We start from the raw sequence: 23,117 nt of genomic DNA, 5'->3' as shown, positions 1-23,117 counted from the left end.
TTCTCAGCCTCAGTTTTCTTGTCTGTGAAATGGCAGTATTACCAATACCGTCGAAGTCGTTGCTGCGATAAACTGGCTGTGAACATGTACCCACATTTTAATTCAAGCTTGCTGGCGAGGGAAATGACGTAAAAAAAAAAAAAGAACTAGTTTAAAGATGTTCTGTAGGGAGAAAAACAAATGTGACTTACTAAACACTACTCAGCTGGAGTCTGAAAAGCGGAATGCCTGATTTAAAGGTTAGTGAGATAACATCAGGCTCAAAAGAGCATTCGTTGCGCCTTTGGTATCTGGTGAAAGGTTACTGGGCACATCTAGCCAACACAGTCGCCGGAGTCCATCCGGCTTCCCAGGAGGCCTCTCAATGGCGTTCAAGTCCGTCAGAAAAACACTCCTCCGGTGCTTTATCAGGAACGTTACAGCCTTCCCCGGTGGGCCGAAAATCACATCGGCCCCCCAGTTCTGCCCCAGACCGGGTTCGGAGGGGTTTCCTTTCACAGGAGCCACCCCACGGGGCGGGTGTGAGGGCGCGATGAAAGGGTAGCAGCAGTGAGCATACACCGAGTGTTTCTCCTGCGCTGGGACCAGGGGTGAGCACTGCATGTCCATGATGAAACCATGGCATCCACCCGTTTAAAATTCCCTAGGGGCTTTTCGCTGCGCTGGAGAGAGACAAAGCACATCCCCTGTCCCTGTTGTGAAAGCCCTCCGTGGTCTGATTCCATCTGCCACTACTCTACCCCTTGCCCGATATTCTTCATCTCCAACGCCCTGATAGCTGCTCCTCAAACACGTCGAGCTGGTTTCTGCCCCAGGACTTCAGCGCTAGCTCTTCTCCCTGCGGGGGCTGCTCCTCTGCGTTTCCCAGGGCTGGGACGCGCAGATCCGGGAACAACCTCCCCTAACAGGCAAGTCGCTAACCGGTCGCCCTCCCTTCTATCACCCTCCGCCCCCTTCTGTCCAGCACTTATCTCTGCCTGCTATTGTGCTCACGCCTTTGTTGGCTGACCAGCTACCTCCACTGAAACAAAGGCACTGGTAAGGCAAGGGTTTGCCTTTTTTTCTCACCTGTGTTTTCTCTCGCTTGTTCTGGGAGCATATGAGGAGCCGAGAACATATTTGTGGAATAAATAAATCATTTCAATCCACCCCCGAAACCCTGTGGTATGCCTCTTATTCTTTGCATTTCACAGGTAAGAAAACCAGGCACAGACAGGCTGAGCGGTTCACCCACAGCCGTGCAGCTGGAAAAGGGCAAAGCTGAGATGCCAACCCGGTCGCAGCCCCGCCTCCGCCTCGTCACCATTGGAAAAGCAGGCATCTCGGTCCACCCTTCCCCTTGTAGACATCACACGTCTAGTCTAAGAAATGAAAATAAATCTGCCTCCGCTTTAGACGTGAATTTAAATTAGTTTCTCTGGCAGTCGTTAGCCAAAAGCTATCTACTCTTTCATGTAAATCAAAATTGAGAAAAATGCCCACTTCGGGAGTGAATATGCTTGTAATTGTATGCATATATCTTTTCTATGGCCGACCTTGAGTGTGACGCTGCTTAACGACTTGCTCACGCCTTCCTTTCCCCTTGCCCGTCCAGCATCCATCATCTCTTTCAAAACTAAGTTCAAGGCCCCCTTCCTGCACAGGGCTTCCTTGACTAACTCAGCCTGTCTCAGCACCTCTCCACATTGGCACACACTGGTTTTCTTCCTCTTTGCCCTCATTTCCACATTATCCGATTACTCTTATTTGATCTTATAGACCCTGTGTGTGCCTAACAAGTGTATTTTGTGTTTACAAGTAGCATGTTGGCTCAGGGGCCCATGCCCACAGACCTTCCTTTCCTAGGCAGGTCTGCATGGGAGCAACAGGTTAGCAAATCTGAGTGTAATGGACATGAGCTGCATCACAGAATACCTCTTTTTTCAGAGATTTTTTAAAAATTTATTTATTATCTAGAGAGAGGGGAAGGGAGGGAGAAAGAGGGGGAGAGAAACACGTGTGGTTGACTCTTACTCAGGCCTGCAACCTAGGAATGTACCCTGAGTGGGAATTGAACCAGTGACCCTTTGATTTGCAGCCTGCGCTCAATCCACTGAGCTACACCAGCCAGGGCTGCATCACAGAGTATTTCTAACAGAAATGAAGTAAGGTTAAGAGCATTTACTGAGGTCCTCAATGAGCATTTATTAGGCACCTCACGTGCACCCAGTACCATAGTAGAGACCTGGTTTTCTTCCTTGATTCTCTTCTCATTCATGACATGATAGAGACCATTACAAAAGAAAACTCTGACCTTGACTTTTTCCTTTAATCTGTTCTTTCAACAGGTAGAGCTCTCCCTCTCTCTTAGTCCAAACTCCATCCATTCTTAATCATTCATTTCATATGCACTACATATGAAAAACCATTGCCATTTATATATGAGCTGGCTTATTCCTTACAACTCTAAATCGGGCATTGTCTCCACTGTCCAGACAGGCAGCTTGTGGCCTGCTAAACGCAGAAGTTCCCAACTCCACAGTCTCACAGCCACACCTTTGCCGCCCCTGTTACTCCAGGATTGGCAAACGTTTTCTGCGAGGGGTCACACGGTAAACACTTTCAGCTCTGGAAGCCACACAGTCCATCGCAACTCTGGCCTTGCCGCACAAGCAGGCACAGACTGAAAACTAAAACAACGGGTGTGGCCGTGTGACAGGACCTCACGCCAGACTCGGGCTCTGTCTCGTAAGCTCCCCCTCTCTGTGTGCAAGCTGCGTGTGACTCTAATGGATTATTGCAGAGTTGCCCCTAAGGACCTGGCATTGTGGAAAGACAACCGTGTGAGTGACTCCTTTTGAGGAGGTTTCCTTGCTCATGACCACCTGATGACCCACCTGATGACCCTGAGGACTCTTTCCCATAAAGGAACAGTCACTAAGGTGACTGATAAGCCCTACTTCACCAGAGAGCCTTCCTCCCCACCCCACGTCAGGAGTTTTCTCCTCCTCTGGAGTTCCTGCTCCCATGCCCCAGTGGCTTAGGACACCCAACCCTAGCGCTCTGTCGCCATCACTGCTCTCTTGCCCTAAACCCACCTTCCATCTCCCTGCAACTGGCACTCACCCACCCCTCCAACTCTGCAGCCTCTCCAGGTAACACATGCTCACACAGCTACCAGTTTCAAAGCACGCCGACTCTTGGGCACTGGGACTGGCAGGGAATGAGGAGGTTTCCAGGCTCTGCCAAATGTTACAGAACCACCCCTTCTCCCTCTCCACCCCGCCATCTCCAGATGCCACCCTCCTCTCCATATCCTGAACCCAGAAGAGTGACACTTTTTTCAAGTTATTTCAGGGGAAAAAGCAATCCCCTTTCCTCCATGTATAACTGTACACTGCTCTGCCCAACCACCATCTGCAACTTCTTTGGCTATTTTATTCTGCAATGGAAATAGTGAAATGGCTGAGACCATGGAGTTTGCTTTGCAAAGGCAAATAATGCAGCTTCTCCTTTCCACCCTCCTCTGACAGAAACTGTTCATGGTTGGAACCCCACCTAAGCATGTATTCTGTTACGGAAAAAGTGAACTTCCCAAGTTTCATCTGGGCTTTGGGTTGATGAAGTCATTTAGGAAATGTTACTCATCAGCCTTTGGTGACCCAAGGGTGGGCCTAGGGCACGATTTGGAGTGAGGATGCCCTGGGGAAGTGAGGGAAAGGAAACAACAGCCTCCTAAGCAGGTGGGCTCCCTGGGGTTAGGAGATGACCGCATTGTGAATCACCGTTTGACTGTTTGACTGTCACTGGATTATCCCCAGGAAGCAGGGTTTGGACGGGGGAGGGCTGGGGGTGCGGGGAGCCAGCTGGGCTGCAGAAAAGAAAAGGCGTCTGGTACCCAGTTCTTCTCAACTAGAATGTTTTCTAAGGCTACAACATTGTTCAAACTGTACTATATCCAGTATGTGTATACCTTGAACTCATAGACAAAAATATTACATTTCTTCATTTATTCAGTAATGTGTTATTCAATAGAGCTGTTAACATACATTTTATAAAGTCAGTTGGGATTTATTTCAGTTATAATCCTCACTTTACATTTTGGAGATACTTAAGATTTTGTGTATGCTGTTCACAAACATAAAATTATTTTCTAGTTACTGAACCAATTCCTTTTCAGGAGCAAATACCTTATTTTTCATTTTTTTTTTAAAGTTTGATCATTATGATTAATTAAATCTGTGGAATTTCACTGAATTTTTATGGATCATTCTTACTTAGTTATTCCCCCAAGTCCAAATAAATCTGATATATCTATATCCAAGGAAAAAAATACCATGTGTTTTACCATACTACATACTTATTACAACATATATTTAGCAATACAGATTGCATTGTTGGTAATTAGGTAAAGGGGAAAACATGTCATATTTTCATCTTGTTTTCATAACTAATTTTGAAAATGGATAAAGTAATTATACCTTACCCCATTTTCATCTTGATTGCTTTTAGTACAATAATAAATCTTTTAAGATTCATTTCATGACTGTCTCTACCGTCTTCATTATACTCCTCAAAATGCATGACACTTTATTGAAATTGAAGCAATTAAGTCAAACTGTTTCTGAGGGAAAGTAAATCCAATTTGGCTAGTGTGAGGATGAAAACAGGCTCTGTGAATTAGGTTATATGACAAACATTTTTCATACTTGACAGTTTCACCTTGAATGAGCTGAATCATAAACTGCAAAGTTTTGGCAAAAACGAAATTGAACCACCTAACAACAATAAAAAGCATTTTATCCAAAACTTCCTGAGAATGAAAAATGGTTAGATTTTCCCCTGAAGTTTGAGTGTATCAGGTAAACATGGTACATCTCATTGAGGGGAAAATAGGTCTACTTCAAAGTCATTTGATGTCCTGGGAAAACCTATTTGGTGTATTTCTTAGAAACTGGAAAAAAACAAAGATCCCCAAAGGAGTAACGACGAGGTAAACAAATCCTTTGGCAAGTCAGGTGGTTTTCAATTATTTACTTTCAATAAAATTGGAGGGCCTAATTGAATAGTCACCTCACAGGTCATCAAATCTTATTTTTCGAGATGACGAATTGAGTGGCATTGCAACAATAAAACGCCGTCCCCGGGTACAGTACTTGTTTATTATGAACAGGGCTTCTGAGAGCATGCAGCTATAAAAACTAGAAATAAATTGATGTGCAGCCCTTCTGGTTCTATAGCAATGACATATTCATCCGCAAACGTACGAATTTTAAAAAGCAATGATTGCCATTTCTTCCATCGAGGGGCATTTTCCAATAACTTTCACATTCTACTTAATAGCTATGAAAATCGGTAATATTTATTTTGCTTTGATCGTGTACTAATATTTTAAAGATAACAGTCCAAAATCAGGCGATTTGCCTTCTCTGCAACCTCCAGCAATTTAGCTCATCGCTCTGGGCCTCAGTTTCCCGCTTGGAGAATTGAGGGTTACGGTAGGACCCAGAGTAGTGTTGTCGCAAAGACTGAATGAGTTAATACAATAGACGCTCTTGACGCCAAGCCTGGCACACAGTGCATGCTATGCAGGCGTGACCTGCTACGATTATAAGAATCAAAAGCAAAACCCTTAAAATTAACAGCCTGTGGATTCGTCTTCACGAGCAGGAAAACGGCGCTGGAGGGACCGGTTCTAGCCGGCTGGCCTAGGGGTGGACCCAAGGAAAAAGGGATGGAGTGGGGACCAGGAGGCCCCTGGAGCTACCTCCTTGCAGGAAAACTGGGAAGGATCATGAGAACGAAGGTTTGGTTAGAGTTTAGAATAAGCAGTGGATCTCGACTGATTCGTGCAACAGGAAAGCCAGAGCGTCAAGCCTAAACGCCAACGATGGCCCGGGGCCAGCGTCTCGCATCCCCGCGCGGGACGGCTCCGAGCAAGATCCCAGTGGACCCTCGGCCACCGGGAGTCGCACGGGTGGGACGCTGGCCCACAGTGGGTTCCAGCCCCAGGCCCGGCCCGGCCCGCTGCGCCTCCCCGCCACCTCCTAGGACGCAACCCGGCCTCCCGAGCGCGCCTGCGCGGTGGGCGGCCGGAACTGGCCCCCGGCGGATTCCGTCGTTGGTCCTTCGCTGCTATTGTCACCGCCTTTTCCTCCTCTTCCCCTGGTTCCCTTTCACTTCCGGGGCCGCACGGGATCCGCTGGTTCCGTAACAACATCCCGTTGGCCTCCCTCAGGTGGCGGGACTGGTGCAGCCGCCGCCGCCTCCCAGGAGCGCCCGCTCGCCCGGGCTCGCGCCCTCGCCGGCCCAGGCCGTCATGGCCACCAACCCGCAGCCGCAGCCTCCGCCTCCCGCGCCGCCGCCTCCCCCGCCTCAGCCTCAGCCCCCGCCGCCGCCGCCCGGCCCCGGGGCTGGCCCCGGCGCGGGCGGGACGGGCGGCGCAGGGGCCGGCGCGGGGGACCCGCAACTCGTGGCCATGATCGTGAACCACCTCAAGAGCCAGGGGCTCTTCGACCAGTTCCGCAGGGACTGCCTGGCCGACGTGGACACTAAGGTGCGGGGCGCGCTGGCGTGCGGGGCCAGGGGAGGACCCCCGGGGCTGCCTTCTCGCGCGCCCTCCCGCGCGCTCGGGGCAGGGCTGCGCCTCTGCCGCCCGGACCGGGGCCCTTCCGAGCGCCGCTCCGCTCGTTCCCGTGCAGCCGCTTCCTTCTCGGGCTGCCGCTCGTCGCCGGGCTCCGTGCACGGCGCGGCTCGTTCATTCATTCGCCCGCCGGGGCCACCGTCCCGCCGACCCGTGGGTGCCGAGCACCTACTATGCAGCTTAGGCGCTCGGAATGTGCCCGTGAGCGAGACTCCGTTATTCTTGGGCAGAGGCGTTTGGAAACACTAACCACTGCTTTCACCTCTGGTTCTTTTTTTTTTTTTTTTTCTTTTCCGCGGTTTACTTTGTATCCATGCTCCTCTCTTCAAGATTTCTGGGCGGGAAGTGTCATATCCTCGTCCTTTGGAGAAGTTACCTGGCCGTCGAGCCGAGTTATTTGTCGTGTGCATTACTGGATGAGGGTCGGGGGGTGGGGTGCAAAGGTAAGCAGGTGGAGCTGGACCGCGAAAAGGTAGGTTGAGGGCATCAGGACTTCAGTGCCTACCCGTGACCGTCTGACTTAGGTAACTTAGGCCAAGCCTCTCCTCCAAGGGGAGAATGGGGTTTGGGGCGGAGGGGGGGGGGGGGGGGGGGGGGGGGGCGACCGAGCCGTCCGTTATTGCGTGGAGGAAGGATGGAGGGCCAGTGACCGCAGAGGAGGAAGGGGAGGAGGGTGAGGAGGGCAGAGTTCAGTGTGAGAGAGGGAGGAGAAGAGGGGCCAGGTCTGCAAAGGGGGAGGGCGGCGTCAGTCCCACGTGTCCGAGTGCAGGAGTCAGGTCGTCTCACCTGGTTTGGCCAAGAAGGAGCAGTCTTGGTGAGAGGGATGGAAACCAGTGGAGTCTGGAATTGTGGAAGCAAGTGAGGCAGGAAGCCTCCGTTGGGGGTGATTGTAAAATTGTTTTTTTGTTGTTTTTTGTTGTTGGTTGGTTGGTTGGGTTTGGTCCTTTGGTTGGTTTGGTTTGGGGCAGTGGGGCCGGGGGAGGTAGGTTTGGTTGGTTTTGGCGGAGATCTGGTTGGGTCCATGGGACAGCCCTGATGGGGTGGGAGCTCCCTCATCACATGCTCAGCTGTTCTGAGGAGCCTCCTTTCTCTGGGAGGGGAGTGTCTGCGACGTCCACCAGTTCTTCCCTGCGGCTCTGTGCTCACTGGCCTCGGGGGTGAGCTGCGCACACACAGCCCTGCTGTCTCCTCTGGGGACACCTCGGTGTGAATCTAGGAGCGTCTTTCTTTCCAAGAACCCTGGCCCACCGCGTAGACCAGAGTACACACAGGGTGCCTTTTCGGGGCCCTGGAGTTTTTGCACCACCGAGAATTCGGTTTACGTGGAATGTTTATCTCCGCAGGAAGTATGTCGTTTTCTCGCTTTGTTGTAGGGAGTATGCACAGCCGCCTCTTTTTAAATAATGCCTACTGCCTTTGCCTTCTTTTATAATTTTTAATGGGAGAAGGTTAGATAGATAGATACGGTAACATTTATCTAAATGTTACCCAGATGAAGCTGGCTGATTGTACCCTGCAAGTAGAGATTTCACTTTGCTTTTCTCGGAAACCTACAGATCTGTTCTTGTGTATGCAGATTGAAAAATTTAAATATACTGATGGGGGTACCATAGATAAGGCTCAGGCTCTTCTTCGCTCTGTCCCCACTAAGTGTTATTGCTGTGTCTGATATTTCTGCCAGACCCTCCAAAAGTGCAGCCTTTATAACCTTTCTCGGGGAGAAGGAGAAAAGCACAATTTCTTAGACAGTGGAATGAAATCTAGGATCTTCTCCCAAGAAAGATGCGCCCATATGTATTAGAATGCTGCTTTTACAGTTTGGAAATGACTGACTGTCTGGCAGTGTCTGTGGCTCAGCCTCCTATGTAGCTTCAGAGAGTGTTCAGGGAGCACAGAATAAGGTCTCCTGTTTGAATGTTTGATGCTAGAAAAGAGTAGAACTGAAATCAGACCCATTCCCAGCGGAGTTTGGTCTTGTGTTCTGCCTCTCCCCCCCCCAAAGTAGTAAGTTTGAAAGTCTCAAAAACATACAAAAGCCTATAAAAGACTTTTATAGGAGAAAAGAAAACTTTGACGTTCCTATCAGTGTGGCTGGTGGGCCAAAGTAGATGTAAGATTCCCAGTTCATGCAAGGAGTGTCGCTTTAATGGAATCCTGGGGTCTCATCTGTTCGGAACACCTTAGAGTTTAGACCATTCGTGTTGTGGAGCTTTTGATCCCTGAACCCTTAAGACCGACTTCGCCAAACTATGACCTGCAGTGTACAGTACAGAGGGTTGTGGCAGTCGCTGCATTGTCAGTCACATGCATCGTTAAGAATCAAGACATTTGATACCTACCAGATGCTCTCCAAGAGCAACACTATCATCCAGCCCCGTGTATCAAAAGCAAGATGAGAAGTTCCAAAGGCCGCTGCCACTCCAGAAGACCACAGAATCCCTCAAACTGTCCTGGGGTCATCGCTGGTCCAGCCAAAAGAGATCTGAGGGTAGTAGACTGAATCGACCCTCCTACCCAAAGAACCGGAACCTTGGGCAGCCCCAGGATCCAACTAATGCTGAGGCTCCCGTGCTCCAGACCCCCAATTCCCACATCTGTGGAGAAAACCAAGAGGTTACAAAGCCATTCTGACCCCTTTGCACTGATGAGCAACTGGCGAGTGTGAGGAGGGAATGTTGAGTGGTCCACCCTTCTTCCCCAGGCTGGGAGCTTACCAAACAAGTAAACAGGGCACCTCTCCCCAGGTAACAGAGGCCAGTTTTGTGGATACATTCTCAGGTGCAGATGACTCCTGGCCACTGGTTATTATTGTCTGTGGTTTTTTTTCCCCTTCGATTTGAAAGGAAATTCGATTTTAGATTAGAACAAAGACGAAACTGTATACATTTATATACCCGACAAATATTTACGATGTACCAGACGCAGTTTTAGATATCGGGGATGCAGCAGTGAACAAAAAGTGCCAGCTGCTTTGGAACTTAATCCCAGCAGAGAAAACCAGACAATGAATACTGCGAGGTGGGGCCGATGGAAGAGAGGAAGCGGGATGGGGCTGCACAGGACTGACTTGTTTTGAGCAGATTCAGGGGCGATTGCAAGTGAGAAGCCGTGTGGCCTGGCCCGTCCCTGAAGGAGCTGAGGGCGCTGCAGCCCTCTGGGGCTGAGAGTCCCAGGCAGAGGTCACAGGCCGCAGGGAAAGCCTTGGGCGGAAAACGGTGGGGAGAAAGTGACGAGGGGGAGTGGTAGGAGCGCCCCTCCCTCCCTTCACGGCTCCAGCTGGCCCTGGAGGCCTTTGGAAGAGTTTACCTTTCACCTAAGCGGAGAAGCCTTCGGCAGGTGTTGTGCCTAAGAAGGACGTGCTGACTTCCGTTTTAGATGTGGTGGCCGTGTGTCATTATTAAGGGGGTCCCCTTCACGCTCAGTCGTAATCTGGTTTGGACAATAAATTATATGGTTGCCCTAGTTTTAAAAGATTTGCAGTAGCTGCTGTATAGAAAATAAACTCCAGGTGGGCAAAGGTAGACACAGGAAGACGAGTTGCTGTGATCTAGACAGAAGAGAATGCTCAGGGCCAGACTGGTAATGGGAAGTGGTCAGATTCCAGATGCCTTGTGAGGCCAGTGCTGGCAGAATTTGTTGATGGCTTGGATTTTCGGTGAAAGGGAAGGGGAGGAGTCAAGAATGACTCCAAGGCTTTTGACCTGAGCACTGGAAAAGGAGGAAGAGATAGAGAAACATTCCCAGAAAAATAATGGAATCCTTCTGTCTTGAGTCACCAGGCTTTTTACTGAAAGGAAAACTGAAAACAAGGACAATTACCTGTTGTTCAAATTTGAGCTTGTCGTAGGACGACTAGCGTGCTAAGGGCCTTGTGATGTTTTTAGCTTAATATTTCTGAGATTTGGGAGTACTGGCAAGAAGAAATATCTTGTACAGTTTTGCTGAAAATCATCAAGAGAAAGGATTAGTTTTTTAGTTCATATCGATTCGGGATAAGTGGAGAAGAACATGACAAATGACCACGAGACTGTTTCTTGTAGGACTGGTCATAGGAATTGAATTAGCGAAAGTCTGGAGACCGGAAGGGATACAAGAGCACCACCAAGGGGCAGAGCCGTCATCCCTTCCAGAGACGGTTCCCCTGTCATCTCTTCTAGCGCCTGTGCTTCAATTGCTTGTCTGCCAAGCAGTGTGATAAGCTTCCTAAAAACAAAGGTCAAGAGAGTGGAAAGAGCAGGCTTATGCTTCAGCGGGGAGGTAAAAATCCGCCTTCCCAAAATGCAGCGCAGCGCAAGGACTACTGAGATGGTAGTACGCAGAGAAAACGGAGACCATGGATAGGGTGAGCTCTGCAGGTGAGAAGTTTGCCAAGTGGACAAGTAGAGGGAATGGTGGCTGCAGAAGATTAAAGGCATGAGAGCTTACCGCTGAAGGGTAAGGGAGCAAATGGTGGGAGATGAGGCTGTAGAGTTTTGTGTAAAGTCATTTGGAGACTCAAATCCATCTGCACTGCAGCCACTTAAAAGAAAGATAAGAAGAATGTGAGTGGTGGGAGACAGTTAGGAACAGAGCGTATAGTCCTGCTTGAGGGCCAGACATTCCTTCTAGGCAGTGGCCTTTTAAGAAGAGATGATGTAATATGTGTCCCCTGCCCTGCTTCCCGTACATCAGGGGTTGTCAGCCTCTGCAGTGTTGAAATGTTGAGCTGGGTGGTTTTTGTTGTGGGGAGTTCCCCTGTGCGTTATAGAATGTTCAGCAGCATCCCCACCCTCCACCCACTAGATGCCAGTAGCAGCCCCCCTCATTTGTCTCTAGACATTGCCATGTGTCCCGGGGGTGAGAGTGGGGGGTGGCCACTCAGGTTGAGAGCCACTGCCTGACATCAGATGTAATGCCTAGTTCGGTGGCTGTCCCTCCATCACCTCTAGGATCCGCGCCTGCCAGCCCATTTCTGCCACCCCAGTATGACCCCCATCACTCTGTTGCACACTGTGTGAAGTGTATTTTGTGTCTCTTTACTCTTTCACTGTAAGAAGATTAATCATCAGAAAGCCCAGCTATCACCATATATCACTCTGCTCATATGTGCGGTGACTTACCATTCTCTATCCCATAATTCCAAACTTCTTACTCAGGTCCCCAAGTCCAGGACCTGGCCCCATGCTATGTCTCCGGTCTCATTTCTCTGCTTTTTTGTATTCTCTTCTCCAACCAAATCGGACTTAACAGTTGCCCCGGGGGTCGGGGGTGGGGTTCAAATGCTCCCAATCTCTCGTCCACTTGCTGTTTGCTTATATAGTTGGCTATGCCTACCAGGCAGTCTCCGAATCCCCAGCTGCATTGTGAAACCCTGAAGGTTCAGTTAATATGCCACATTCTCACTGAAGGCTTGCTTCTCTTCTCCTCTCCCTTTCTTTGCTCCAAATTATCGCAGTAACATTTATTGGTGCCTTGTTTTCTTTGCCCTTCCTTGTCTACAAATGACAGGTATGCCTTTCTTTTTTGTACTCCTCCTATCTTCAAACATAAACTGGAAAACTTTGTTGCCATGTTGATACTCTAGTCTAAGAAATGTCGATACTGTTAAAGAAACTCAAATCCTGAAAATGTCAGTATTGTTTGTATAATATTAGAGATTTTCAGCATCTGTGTCTTTTTTTCTTTCTAGCCTGCTTATCAGAACCTGAGACAACGCGTTGACAACTTTGTTGCAAACCACTTAGCAACTCACACGTGGAGTCCCCACCTCAATAAGAACCAGCTAAGAAACAATATTAGACAACAAGTACTCAAGTAAGTCTCAGAATTACAGAGTTCCGAGCCAGGCCTGAAAATGTCACGGCCTGTTTTGCCTAAAAGCAGAGGCATTATGCAGAAGTTTGTTCACCTCGTGCTGATTTTGTGAAGTTTGGCTCCTTCGTGTTACGATGCAGTGTGATCTTTTTATAAAAGGCTTTAATCACTTCACATTTCTCCAATAAATTTTAGCAGTCTGATTTTTCTGTAGCCCTTTGGAAATATTGAAGGAAGGGAAGGACAATGTGTTGGTTTTTTTTTTAAATTCCTAGATGTAGCAGCCGAGTCAAATTCGGGGCCCGCCCCGCCCGTGGCGGGCCCCGGCTCCGCAGGCTGCCACAGAAGCACTGTGACTCATGGGCCCTGTCCCTCTGTTGGGCCTCAGGGATAAGTTTGGTCACAGACACTAAGAAGAAAAAAAAGAAATCCTAGATGTAATACTAACAGATGGTAAATGCCGGAATATCCCCTACAGTTTACATTCACAACCATTTTTTTGGTCCTAAAACAGTAGGCTTTGTGATTATTTTGCAAATAAAAAACATTAAAGATCACTAAAATTAAAATATTTTTCCTGATTTTTGAGGCTGTGTGTTATATTTTTGAGTGCAGCCTGCCCCCCGCAATCTTGTTTCTTGCATTTTATTGTGATTTTAATTCTGCTTTTTAGTGATGATACTGGGGAAAAAGTGCATTTGGATTTTTTTTTAATTTTTTTATTTCTTATCTTTTTGATGAACATAAGATAAAGAGAATGAGAAAAGCTGAAATGTTTACAGGGACCAAAAAAAAATCATACTTATTCCCAAAACAGATTTGCAATATTATCTTGTTCTTAAACATCAATGTTTGCCAAGACAAGAAGACTCAAACCTTCTGTCCCTGCCTCAGCCCCCAAGGAAGATGAATAAGTTATCTGAGGAGCACCTGCTTCTCCTGCCTTGACAAATATTTACATTCGGGCACATCTTTTAAAACGCCGTCTTGTTGTAAAATAGTTCAACAAATCTGTGTCACGCCTGCTGCCTCTTAACTCCCTCGTGCCCCATGGGGGCCTTGCAGGCCCGCCCGGTGTGCTTCCCCGGTGAGGGTCCTGGCCCCCAGGAAGCCCCACAAACACAGCTCCCACTCCGGCTCAAAGACCCATTTAGCCACAGGTAATACTAGAATCCGGGAGCCTGGGGGCTCCGACTGTCTCCTGGCGAGGAGGAGAAGAGGGACACTTGGCAGTGACTTTGTTGTCTGTACTTGAAAGGACACCAGAGGACCCTGCACAGGGTCCAGGTGAGATCAGAAGCTGCCCTCAGAGGGCTGTGTGACAGCACCTGTGGGGGAAAGGTGAGGCCTTTCCCGAAAGAGAGGCTGAAGGGGTCTGTGGGGTTTGCAGGCTTGGAAGTTTACTCACTCCAGGCATTTAGGGGAACATAACCGAAATGGGGGGGCAGGGGCCAGGGGAGGCGAACTGTCACCCGCACACTTGTGCCTTGCCGATTACTGAGTGCTCACACTGAACAACTTACGTGGCTGCCTCCCTCTCACAGGTGATGACATTGCTTTGAAAGCACGTTTGCATCCTTCCTCTTCAGGTGCAAAGACTAAGGGGAAGGCCAGTTTCCCGTCATTGCATTTCCTCCTCAGCACACAGAACCGGTAGAGTAGGGAAGCAGCCGTTCATTCTGTTCTTTTACAGAAGCCAAACTCAGCCCGGCCGGTGTAGAAGCAAGCCCGGCGAGGGGCTGCGGGCCACTCAGTACGGGGTCCTTGTGACGGCCCGAGAGGAGGTGGCGGCAGGCGGGTGGGGCGGGGGTGCAGCTGTCTCCTGGAGGAGTCAGTCAGTGCTCTTCCTGGGACGTGGGTAAATTTTCTTCTAGCTGTGTTACTTATTTTTCATGAACTATTCTTATTTAAATTCTATTACTAAAGTTTTCTGTTACTGATAATAATATTTTAAAGTTCCCTTAAAGAGACGATTTAGTTGTGTCAAACTAGGGGTGTGGGGACACACTGGCCTTGATAAATACAATTTCAAGCAGCTTTTCACGCACATACTTTGAGAAACACTCAGGTGAATCTGTCATGTTGAACCTTCTACAGTTGCCTTTCTTGTAGGACAAAAACAGTCTAATGTCAGCAGTTCTGGGTGGTTCAACCTAATAGCTAATCTGCTGGCTCAGTACAGAGAAAATCTTATTTTATCTATGTATTCATTTGTACAACAAAATCCAAAAATGCTAAATAGCTCAGAAATAATTGTCTACATTGAACAGGATTTAGAGGGAAGACAAGGAAATAACCTTAACCAGAACAGTGCCGGCTGCTAGCATTTTGGCTTTGTCCTTGAACCTAGAGTGGGGCTCCTCTCTGGTATGCAGCCATCTGCCATGGGCCCGCCGAGGGCAGTGGGGCCACTGGTGCTGGCCCCTCGTGCTGTGACCATTGGAGCCGGCCACTGTGGGAGAGGCCTGGAGCAGCAATTCTGGGTGGAAGGGTTTTTTTTATCTTATGCCTTTATACTTGTGCCTTAAAACATTTCTCAGATTGTTTGTCCTTATTTCTTCCCGCCTGCTACATTGTAAAGACACCTCTAAGATGCAGCAATGTTTTTTTTTTTTTTTAATCTTAGGGCTTTGAAAATCAGGTTACCTACTTTGTGAGGAATTGACTCGTTTTTCTCTGCGGCCCACATAAGGAGCATTATAGTGTGACAAGGCCGCCAGGCGCCTCAGGAAATGAAAGTCAGATTCACCCTCCACTCCAGACAGAGCCGCACTCAGAAACAGCATCTGTGCTGTACGGAGAGACTCTGCACCCGCTTTGCAGAGAGCCTGAGCGCTGGAAGCTGGAAAGGGCCGGCGCCTGTTCTCCGAACACTGAACACTGCCCGGGGAACTTCCCAAGCTCTTGTTTAGGAAGAAACAAGGTTTACATGTGTTCCTTAAAATAAATCCTCTTATTTTGCTCACGTGCTCTTGTGATTTGAGATGTAGTTGCCCTGCTGCTCCTCTGTCTCTCGTCTGTGATGTTTCTTTAAGCTCTTTCTTCTCTTCTGTGGGAATCAAGAGTCAGCTCACATGTTTCCTCCTTCGTGAAGCATTCCTTGTCATCTCAGAGAGATCTCATAATTCCTTAATCCAGTCCTTTCCTGCAGTAATAGGGGTGTCCTCATGCCTGCCGTCTGCTATCTTAATTGTTTGTGTCTGTCTCCTCGCGAGAGCGGGGACCAGGTCTGAGTCACGGCAGCCTAGTGGCCAGCGTGGTTCCTGTTAATGTAGCAGACACTCATGACGTAATTGTTGAATAAATAAATTATCTAGTTTTTTTAGTGGCAAGAATAAAAAAGAAAGTCAGAAATCTTATTTTATTTTTGTTCTAAAGTTTTCCTCTTTTTTTTTTAAGCTTGATAAAATTATGTTCTTCAGTTTTCCTGGAGACTCTTTAATACTTATAAAAGGCTCACATTTTTCTGTTTCTCAAAATAAAGGTGCAAAGTCCATTGATGTATTTTATACCCAGAACTCAGCTTTAGTGATTGATTATTTTTCTACGCCACGAGCAGGGCCATGGTAAGATAGCATCGCCCACAAGCCTGCGCTGTAGGTAGGGGTCTTGTTCGGTTCTCACGGTGGCTTGTTGGTTTGTTTGTTAATATTTTACTAATTTATTTTTAGAGCGAAGGAAAGGTTGGGAGAGAAACATAGATCAGTTGCCTTTCACGTGCATGCCAACTGGAGACCAAACCTGCAACTTAGGCATGTGCCCCAACCAGGAATCACACTCGTGACCTTTCGGTTTGCAGGATGACACCCAGCCAACTGAACCACACCAGTCAGAGCCTAAGGGTGTTTCGTTTAGTTTTTGTTTAGTCTGCTTTCATAGTTCTGATCACACGGTGGTGAAAAGTCTAGAGACTGTTTGTGGTATGGTGTACCGAAATGCATCTGTGGTGTGAAACTTACTGTCCATTGCCTATTCTTTCCCTTCCCAGCTGAATGGATTGGGAAAGTTTAAGGTTGGAGAGATACAGCTAAACCTAAAAATGATGTAAATAATATGAAATTATATGTGTACATTTTAACCTTTCTGTAAATTATCCTGTGTTTCAGATCAGGAATGTTGGAGTCTGGTATCGACCGAATTATTTCTCAGGTTGTAGACCCAAAGATCAACCACACGTTCAGACCTCAGGTGGAGAAAGCTGTGCACGAGTTCTTGGCCACGCTGAATCACAAGGAGGAAGCCAGTGGCAGCGCGGCCCCCGAGGAGGAGAAGCCAGACTCTTCCGTCATCACGCAAGGTGCTTTGCTTTTGCTCTTGAGCTCCAGTGCTTTTCTTCTTGAACTGAGTAGCAAGTTGAGGAAATTCGGTTTTTAAAACATTTCTCCACTCAGCCACAGTAGTGAAATTGTATTATACATCACCCAGACTCCTCAAGTGGCATAACCGTTATTTTCCTTAATACACAATAATGTGCATTTTCATGATGCATTATTGGGAATGTATGTGTGTTTCAACAGTGAGAATAATTAGAGAAGCTATTATTTTCCTGGAAACTAGACTCTCCTCAGGTTCCACGGTGCTTCTCTAAGGTAACTGTATTAGAAAGTAGAGAATTAGAGTATGCTGAGTACCAGCACTGGTGCATGACAGTCTAAAGGCGTGTGAACGGTCTGCTCGGCATATGCATCGTAAAGGTGACGGTGGCACGTAGCACCGACTCAGCCAGCTTAGCCTTCTGCATACGTTTACTCTGAAACTTGTCTCTCCCCCAAAGGCATCCCTGCTCCTGGGCCCAGTGCGAACGTAGCCAACGATGCCATGTCAATCTTGGAGACCATAACTTCTCTTAACCAAGAGGCTACTGCTGCCAGGGCTTCGACAGAGGCATCCAACGCTAAGACCAGTGAGAGAACATCCAAAAAACCCCCGTCTCAGCCCAGCGCCGACACCAGCGCTGAGAAGGAGAGAGCTTCCGAGGACATGGCTGACAAAGACAAGGCCGCGCCGGACCCCGCGGGGGAAGGACAGGAAGCAGCCCCCAAGTCTGAGGAACCTAGCGAGCTCCCTTGTCCGGTAGAAGAAGTTAAAAATCACACAAAAGAGAGCAATAGTTCTGTTCTGCTAAATAAAGACGTTCCACAGGAAAGCAGTGACCAAAAAAATAAACCAGACAAAGGTGAAAAGAAACCAGACAGCAGTGAAAAAGGAGAAAGGAAGAAAGAAAAGAAGGAAAAGAGTGAAAAGAAATTTGATCACTCAAAAAGGAATGAAGATACACAAAAAGTCAAAGATGAAAAACAAGCGAAGGATAAAGAAGCAGAGTGTACAAAAGCTCCTTCAGAAAAGAACGGTAACAAAGCTAAAACCGTTGAAGGGACAAAAGAAGGTAAAATCTTGCAAAAGTCTACAACTGTTTAAAGAACAAAGTGTGTCCATTCGGGTACATCAAATTTGCCTTCAGATTTTAATACATCTGATTGTTATATTTCAACAGCCTGAGAACTTGTATTTACTTTGCTAAAAAAAAAAGAAAAGAAAATGAGCAATAAACATTTGTTTATTTGTTTCCTATGCTCAAATTCACAAAGTAAATGGACAGAGAAGCTCTGGACCTTATAATTTAACTCATATAATGTATTGCCATGCATTATGTCAGGCAACTTCATGCATAGTTGTATATCCTAATCTTTTAAATATTATGAGTAAATATATTAGTTACTTAGAGTTTGCTTTTGTTTCTGTCATTTACATCATAAATTAATACTTTCATTTTTACTGGATAATAAATGAAACATAGTTTCATTTGTTAACTGGATAATAGTTTGCTTTTTGTATTTTCTGGAAATAGCTTTATTTGATATTGCTTGCTAATGAGAGATTTTTATTGCTAAAATTGAAGTTCTTTGAAATGTATTTAAAGCAGAAAATCTTAAACGTAATTTGGGAATTGGGTGCCGAGTATGTTCTTGTAGCAGGATCACTTATCTTCTGTATCATTTTCTTGCAGATTGCTCTGTGATAGATTCTGATGTGGATGGTCTCACAGACATTACAGTTAGCTCTGTCCACACCAGTGACCTCTCATCTTTTGAAGAAGACACTGAGGAAGAGGTTGTAATGTCTGATAGCATGGAAGAAGGAGAGATTACATCAGACGGTAAAGCATTTTACTTAATACTGCCTCTGTGAAGCTTCCCATCGGGCATTGTTTGTATATTCAGATGGCTATGTCGTGAAAGACAGTGTGGTGTACTGTCAAGAGCGTGGGACTTTGTAGTTGGAAGATTTGTTTCTGAGTGCCAGCCCCAAGGTTTTCTGTCTGAGCAGGCTTGGTAGGTTACTAAACCTCAGCCAGGCTCAGTTCTACATCTCCAATCTCCACTCCCTAGGATTATTGTTCCATGTAGACGGGATAATGCACATGAGGGTGTGTGAGTGAGAGTGAGAGTGAGGGAGCCCTGTCCACAAACCCCCCTCTCTTCTGACATCAGTGGCGAGATTGGGGTTCCCAAGACTACCCTTAGGTTTGATAACCTGTTAAAAAGACTCCCAGTGGTCCCTGAAATCTGTTAAACTCGCAGTTAACAGCTTATTACAACTGAGGGGCACCGATTAAAATCAACCAGGGAAGAGGCGCGTAGGCCAGAGTCCAGGAAGGCTCCAGACATGGAGCTCCCAGCTGTCCCTGTGGAGGTGCGGGGGGCGTTCCTTCCCCGGCATTGCTGTTTGACAGCGCGTGTGGTCACTGCCCCCCGGGAAGCTCACCTGGCTCTTCACGTCCAGAGTTTCTGTTTGGGCTCCATCATCAAGTAGCAGTTGACTGCCCGAGCCACTGGCCTCAGTCTCCAGCCCCTCTAGAAGTCAAGCCTGATAGCGCCACGACCCAAAGCTCCCACCCTAAATTACGCTCTTAGACGATTTGGCTTCACACAGGACCTCTAAGTGAACGAAACACTCCAGTCAGGCCTGGGATTCCAGAGGCTCAGAGGTGGCCTCCCAGAAGGGCAAAAACTGGACTTCTCTTTACTACACGTTTTGCTTTTCAGTTAAACCTTATTGAGTACTGTATCTCAGGCCGTGCTGAGTCATCACTCTGTTCTGTGTACCGACCCCTGTAACTCCCACAACCCTGAGAAATAGGTCCGGGTGAAGCAATAACGTCATCAGGGGGAGATGTCTTCTTGTCTAGAGTCATGTAGCTGGTGAGCACCGGTAGCTATTTCAGACCTGAGTCTGGACGGACTTCTAACCAACACCATATGCTGCCCTTTACCACATGATTTAATTCTGTCTATGACCTTGAAAAATCAGTAAGATTGAGCATTATTTGCAATTGCCTATAGATAGCATTTTATAAATTTGATACTGCTTTCAGATAGAATACCTGGAGAGAGAAGAAAACCAGAAGCTTTCAGTACTGCAGTTCTATTTCTAGCCTAAGTAAAATTCTAATTCTGAATGCTTTTGCGGGTCTTTTCAAGTTTTGCTGGGCAGGGCTAGATTTCATAGGTACGGAATCCAAAAGGTAAGAAGATAGCTATTTCAAGAGTACCAAGGGGTAGGAAATGAACCCCTCATTTCAGTTCTCTTGTTGTCTCATAGGGAAGGCACTCTGCCTCCCTGAGGTGGAGAGGTTTTGGCATTTACCTGGTATAGGACCAGTTATTGATTGTTGCCTCTTCCATAAGTGTAAAGTTCATGGGTGGTTGTAAAAATCCCCGGGTTACTTTAAGGTAAAACCTCAGGTGCCTTGGTTCGGTTTGACAGGGTAAAGCAGTCACATCAAGTCCACTGACACACAAATGAGAAGTAACTCTTTGTCAAGAATTAATTTTGTCAAAGAATTTTCTTTGTCAAGAAAACATAAATAACCACAAGGTTTAATTTTTCTTGACTGTCTTCCTGTATACGTAAGAAGCTGATTGTTAAGAAGTAAATTAAGATATGGATTCTGACCTTTAAAAATGCCTAAATTTCTGAAATTTCACATAGCGCCATTTCAGTATGTGAATACACTTGAGCTACATCCATACTGCTCTTGCTGCTTGATGGTGAGCAAGCATAATGTTGATGTTACTGCTAATTCTCATTCCTCTTTCTCTTGCCTTTCTCCCAGATGAAGAGAAGAACAAACAGAATAAAACAAAAACTCAGACCTGTGAACCCAGTGAAGGAAAAGCGAAAGGTGGACGACAGGCGTACGTTCACAAACCATTCCTTTACTCAAAGTATTACAGTGATTCTGACGACGAACTCACTGTAGAACAACGGCGACAGTCGATCGTAAGTCACACTTGATCTCTTGTTGTCTTCACACGTTAAGTCGGGCTGCCAGTCTTGTCTAGTCCAAGTGCAGGGTACTTACTGCTGGTGAGCACACAGAACAGCGACACGCGGGTCCTGCCTTTGGGAACTTTGTCATTTAACTGAGCAGAATCGACATAAACGTGTGGCAGAGGTGTCCATGTCGTAATGATTAATAGTGAAAGACTGGTAAAAACCTGCATGTTTCAAGGCATGGAAATGTTTTAATCAAGCATGAATTGAGTTTGTGGTATAAAGCTATGAACTTAATATTGAGGAGGAAGTACAATCCACATACGTACTGGATATGTTAACAACAGCTTCGTAGAGGAAAAACACTGCTTCCTTATTGTATGTGCATGTCAGATTTAAGATGACTTAAAATTTCAGAAACAGTAAAATATGAAAGTTGTGCGTCTCAGAACAAGAAAAGATTACTACATAGAAAAGTGACTTGAAGGACATACACGCAATGCTACTAGTGGCTTAACTCTTGAAAAGTTTGCTTGCTCAGGGGTTATGGCTGTGACACTTTGGGACGGTGCCTTCTGGCCAGAGAGGGGTGGTGGGAGTAACCCCGTGACTGGATGCTCTCTGGCTTTAGAATTCAACAGCCGAGAGTCCCCCGTCCAAACCTGGGTCCTGAGAGTGCAACCAACAAGTCACACTTGTTGTAGGAGTAGCCTGTCACTTGAGTCTGCATTTTAACTTTTTCCTTTAAGAATAATGCAAAAATTACGGGAATCTGCTGTGTCCCCCTGATGCTCATGGACATTTTCACGGCTGTCCTCCTGCTTGAGGCAGCCGGTTTCATAAACCAGCCTTTTTCAAAATGGTGCCTTTCCCATTCTGTAAACTGCTGGCCTTCTGAAAGAGTAAAGGAACATTTTCACATCTGTCTCGTTTGTTCTGGTGGTTTTCAAATTATGTAGTATATGTGCACTTCTGCAGAGCCTGTTAATTTGTAAGAATGTTTGAAGGGGAAACTTTTTTTTTCTGGAATGTTCCTGCTTTTGCCTGATAATCACAATAGTGACTATTTTGTGGTTTCAGGCTAAAGAAAAAGAAGAGAGGCTTTTAAGAAGGCAAATTAATAGAGAAAAACTTGAAGAAAAACGAAAACAGAAAGCAGAAAAGACAAAGACATCGAAAGCTAAGAGCCAAGGTATAGAAGATGTTAACTTTAATATTTTAAACAATCTTATATAATGCATTAGTTTCCGGAGATGTATATTACTCATGACATTTGATTATAAAGTATAACAATCTAAATTATATCTCAGTAAAGCTATTATATGTATATTTTTTTAATCCTCACCTGAGGATATGTTTATTGATTTTTAGAGAAAGAGGAAGAGAGAGAGAAACATCGATGTGAGAGAGAAACATTGATCAGTTGCCTATCATAGGCTCCCCAACCAGGGATCGAACCCGCAACCTAGGTATGTGCCCTGACCGGGAATCGAACCAGCAGCCTCTTGGTGTACGGGACGAGGCTCCAACCAACTGAGCCACCTGGTCAGGGCAAAGCTGTTATATTTTTCAAAAATTATCTATTTTCAGGTGTGGAAGATTTTCTTACTTTTTAATCTGATGTGTGTGGTCACTTTTTAAAAATTATATTGCTGTGTCTAAATTAAACATTCTCTCAGGTACCAGATTACACAACTGTTAGCAATTTATTTTTCAGTGGCTGTGGAATAAAATATCACTGGAAAATGAATTGTTAACGAGTAATCAAGCTATGCTGGTGATGTTATTGGAATTAATCTGTGTTATGTTAATTAAAATGTCAAATATTTGCCTATAGTATTTCATTGAACAAAATTTTATTTCTTCTGGACATTGATCCTGTGTAATGCCCAAATACACATATGCAGGGGTAGGCAAATGTAGGTTTACAGTTGTAGTACACAAAACAATTCATTCTTGTATTATTATTCATTCATTAATTATTGTATTTATTATTATTATTATTATTATTAACCTGTATAAGCATTTCAAATAAAAAGACAAGTCTTCTTCATCTCAAATAATTATTCTTATTTCAGCACAATGTGACATTAAAGCCATTTTGCATTTTTCTAGTAATTAGAACATCTTAGTGAAAAATCAGTATTATACTGTTAGGACTGTTGTGAAATAGCTTGTTGATTTTTTTATTTCCTAGGCAAAAATAGTATGGACGTAGAAGAACCATCAACAAAGAGTTTGGAACCTAAAGCCCCCAGAATTAAAGAAGTCCTTAAAGAACGGAAAGTTTTAGAAAAAAAAGTAGCCTTAAGCAAAAAAAGAAAAAAAGATTCAAAGTACGTATTTTACCTGGCAACATTCCCGTTGTAACATTCTCCCAGCATGCTTTCAGAAGAGAGGCACCAGAAGTGCCAGCCAAGAGCCT

The 23,117-nt window shown here is 46.1% G+C and overlaps 1 protein-coding gene and 1 non-coding gene across 5 annotated transcripts in view; both read left to right on the top strand.

The window, feature by feature from the left end:
• The first annotated feature begins 6,177 nt into the window (after positions 1-6,177).
• Positions 6,178-23,117, top strand: part of BOD1L1 (biorientation of chromosomes in cell division 1 like 1) — a 50,187-nt gene continuing 33,247 nt past the window's right edge. For all 4 annotated transcript variants that reach the window (XM_045833977.1, XM_045833975.1, XM_045833974.1 and 1 more), the window contains exons 1-8: positions 6,178-6,535; positions 12,291-12,415; positions 16,522-16,712; positions 17,190-17,801; positions 18,423-18,572; positions 20,532-20,698; positions 21,773-21,884; positions 22,890-23,028. In XM_045833977.1, the coding sequence (XP_045689933.1) occupies positions 6,299-6,535; positions 12,291-12,415; positions 16,522-16,712; positions 17,190-17,801; positions 18,423-18,572; positions 20,532-20,698; positions 21,773-21,884; positions 22,890-23,028 (1,733 nt within the window). In that variant the 5' untranslated portion in view covers positions 6,178-6,298. The remainder of the gene's footprint in view (positions 6,536-12,290; positions 12,416-16,521; positions 16,713-17,189; positions 17,802-18,422; positions 18,573-20,531; positions 20,699-21,772; positions 21,885-22,889; positions 23,029-23,117) is intronic.
• LOC123815998 lies at positions 12,695-12,827 on the top strand. The gene has a single exon (XR_006785210.1). It is a non-coding gene; the product is annotated as a small nucleolar RNA SNORA5 (small nucleolar RNA).

This window comes from Phyllostomus hastatus, unplaced genomic scaffold, assembly GCF_019186645.2.
Source record: "Phyllostomus hastatus isolate PE091 unplaced genomic scaffold, TTU_PhHast_1.1 phas_contig_196, whole genome shotgun sequence".
Taxonomy (NCBI): Eukaryota; Metazoa; Chordata; class Mammalia; order Chiroptera; family Phyllostomidae; genus Phyllostomus; species Phyllostomus hastatus.
This window is presented reverse-complemented; position numbering and strand designations above follow the sequence as displayed.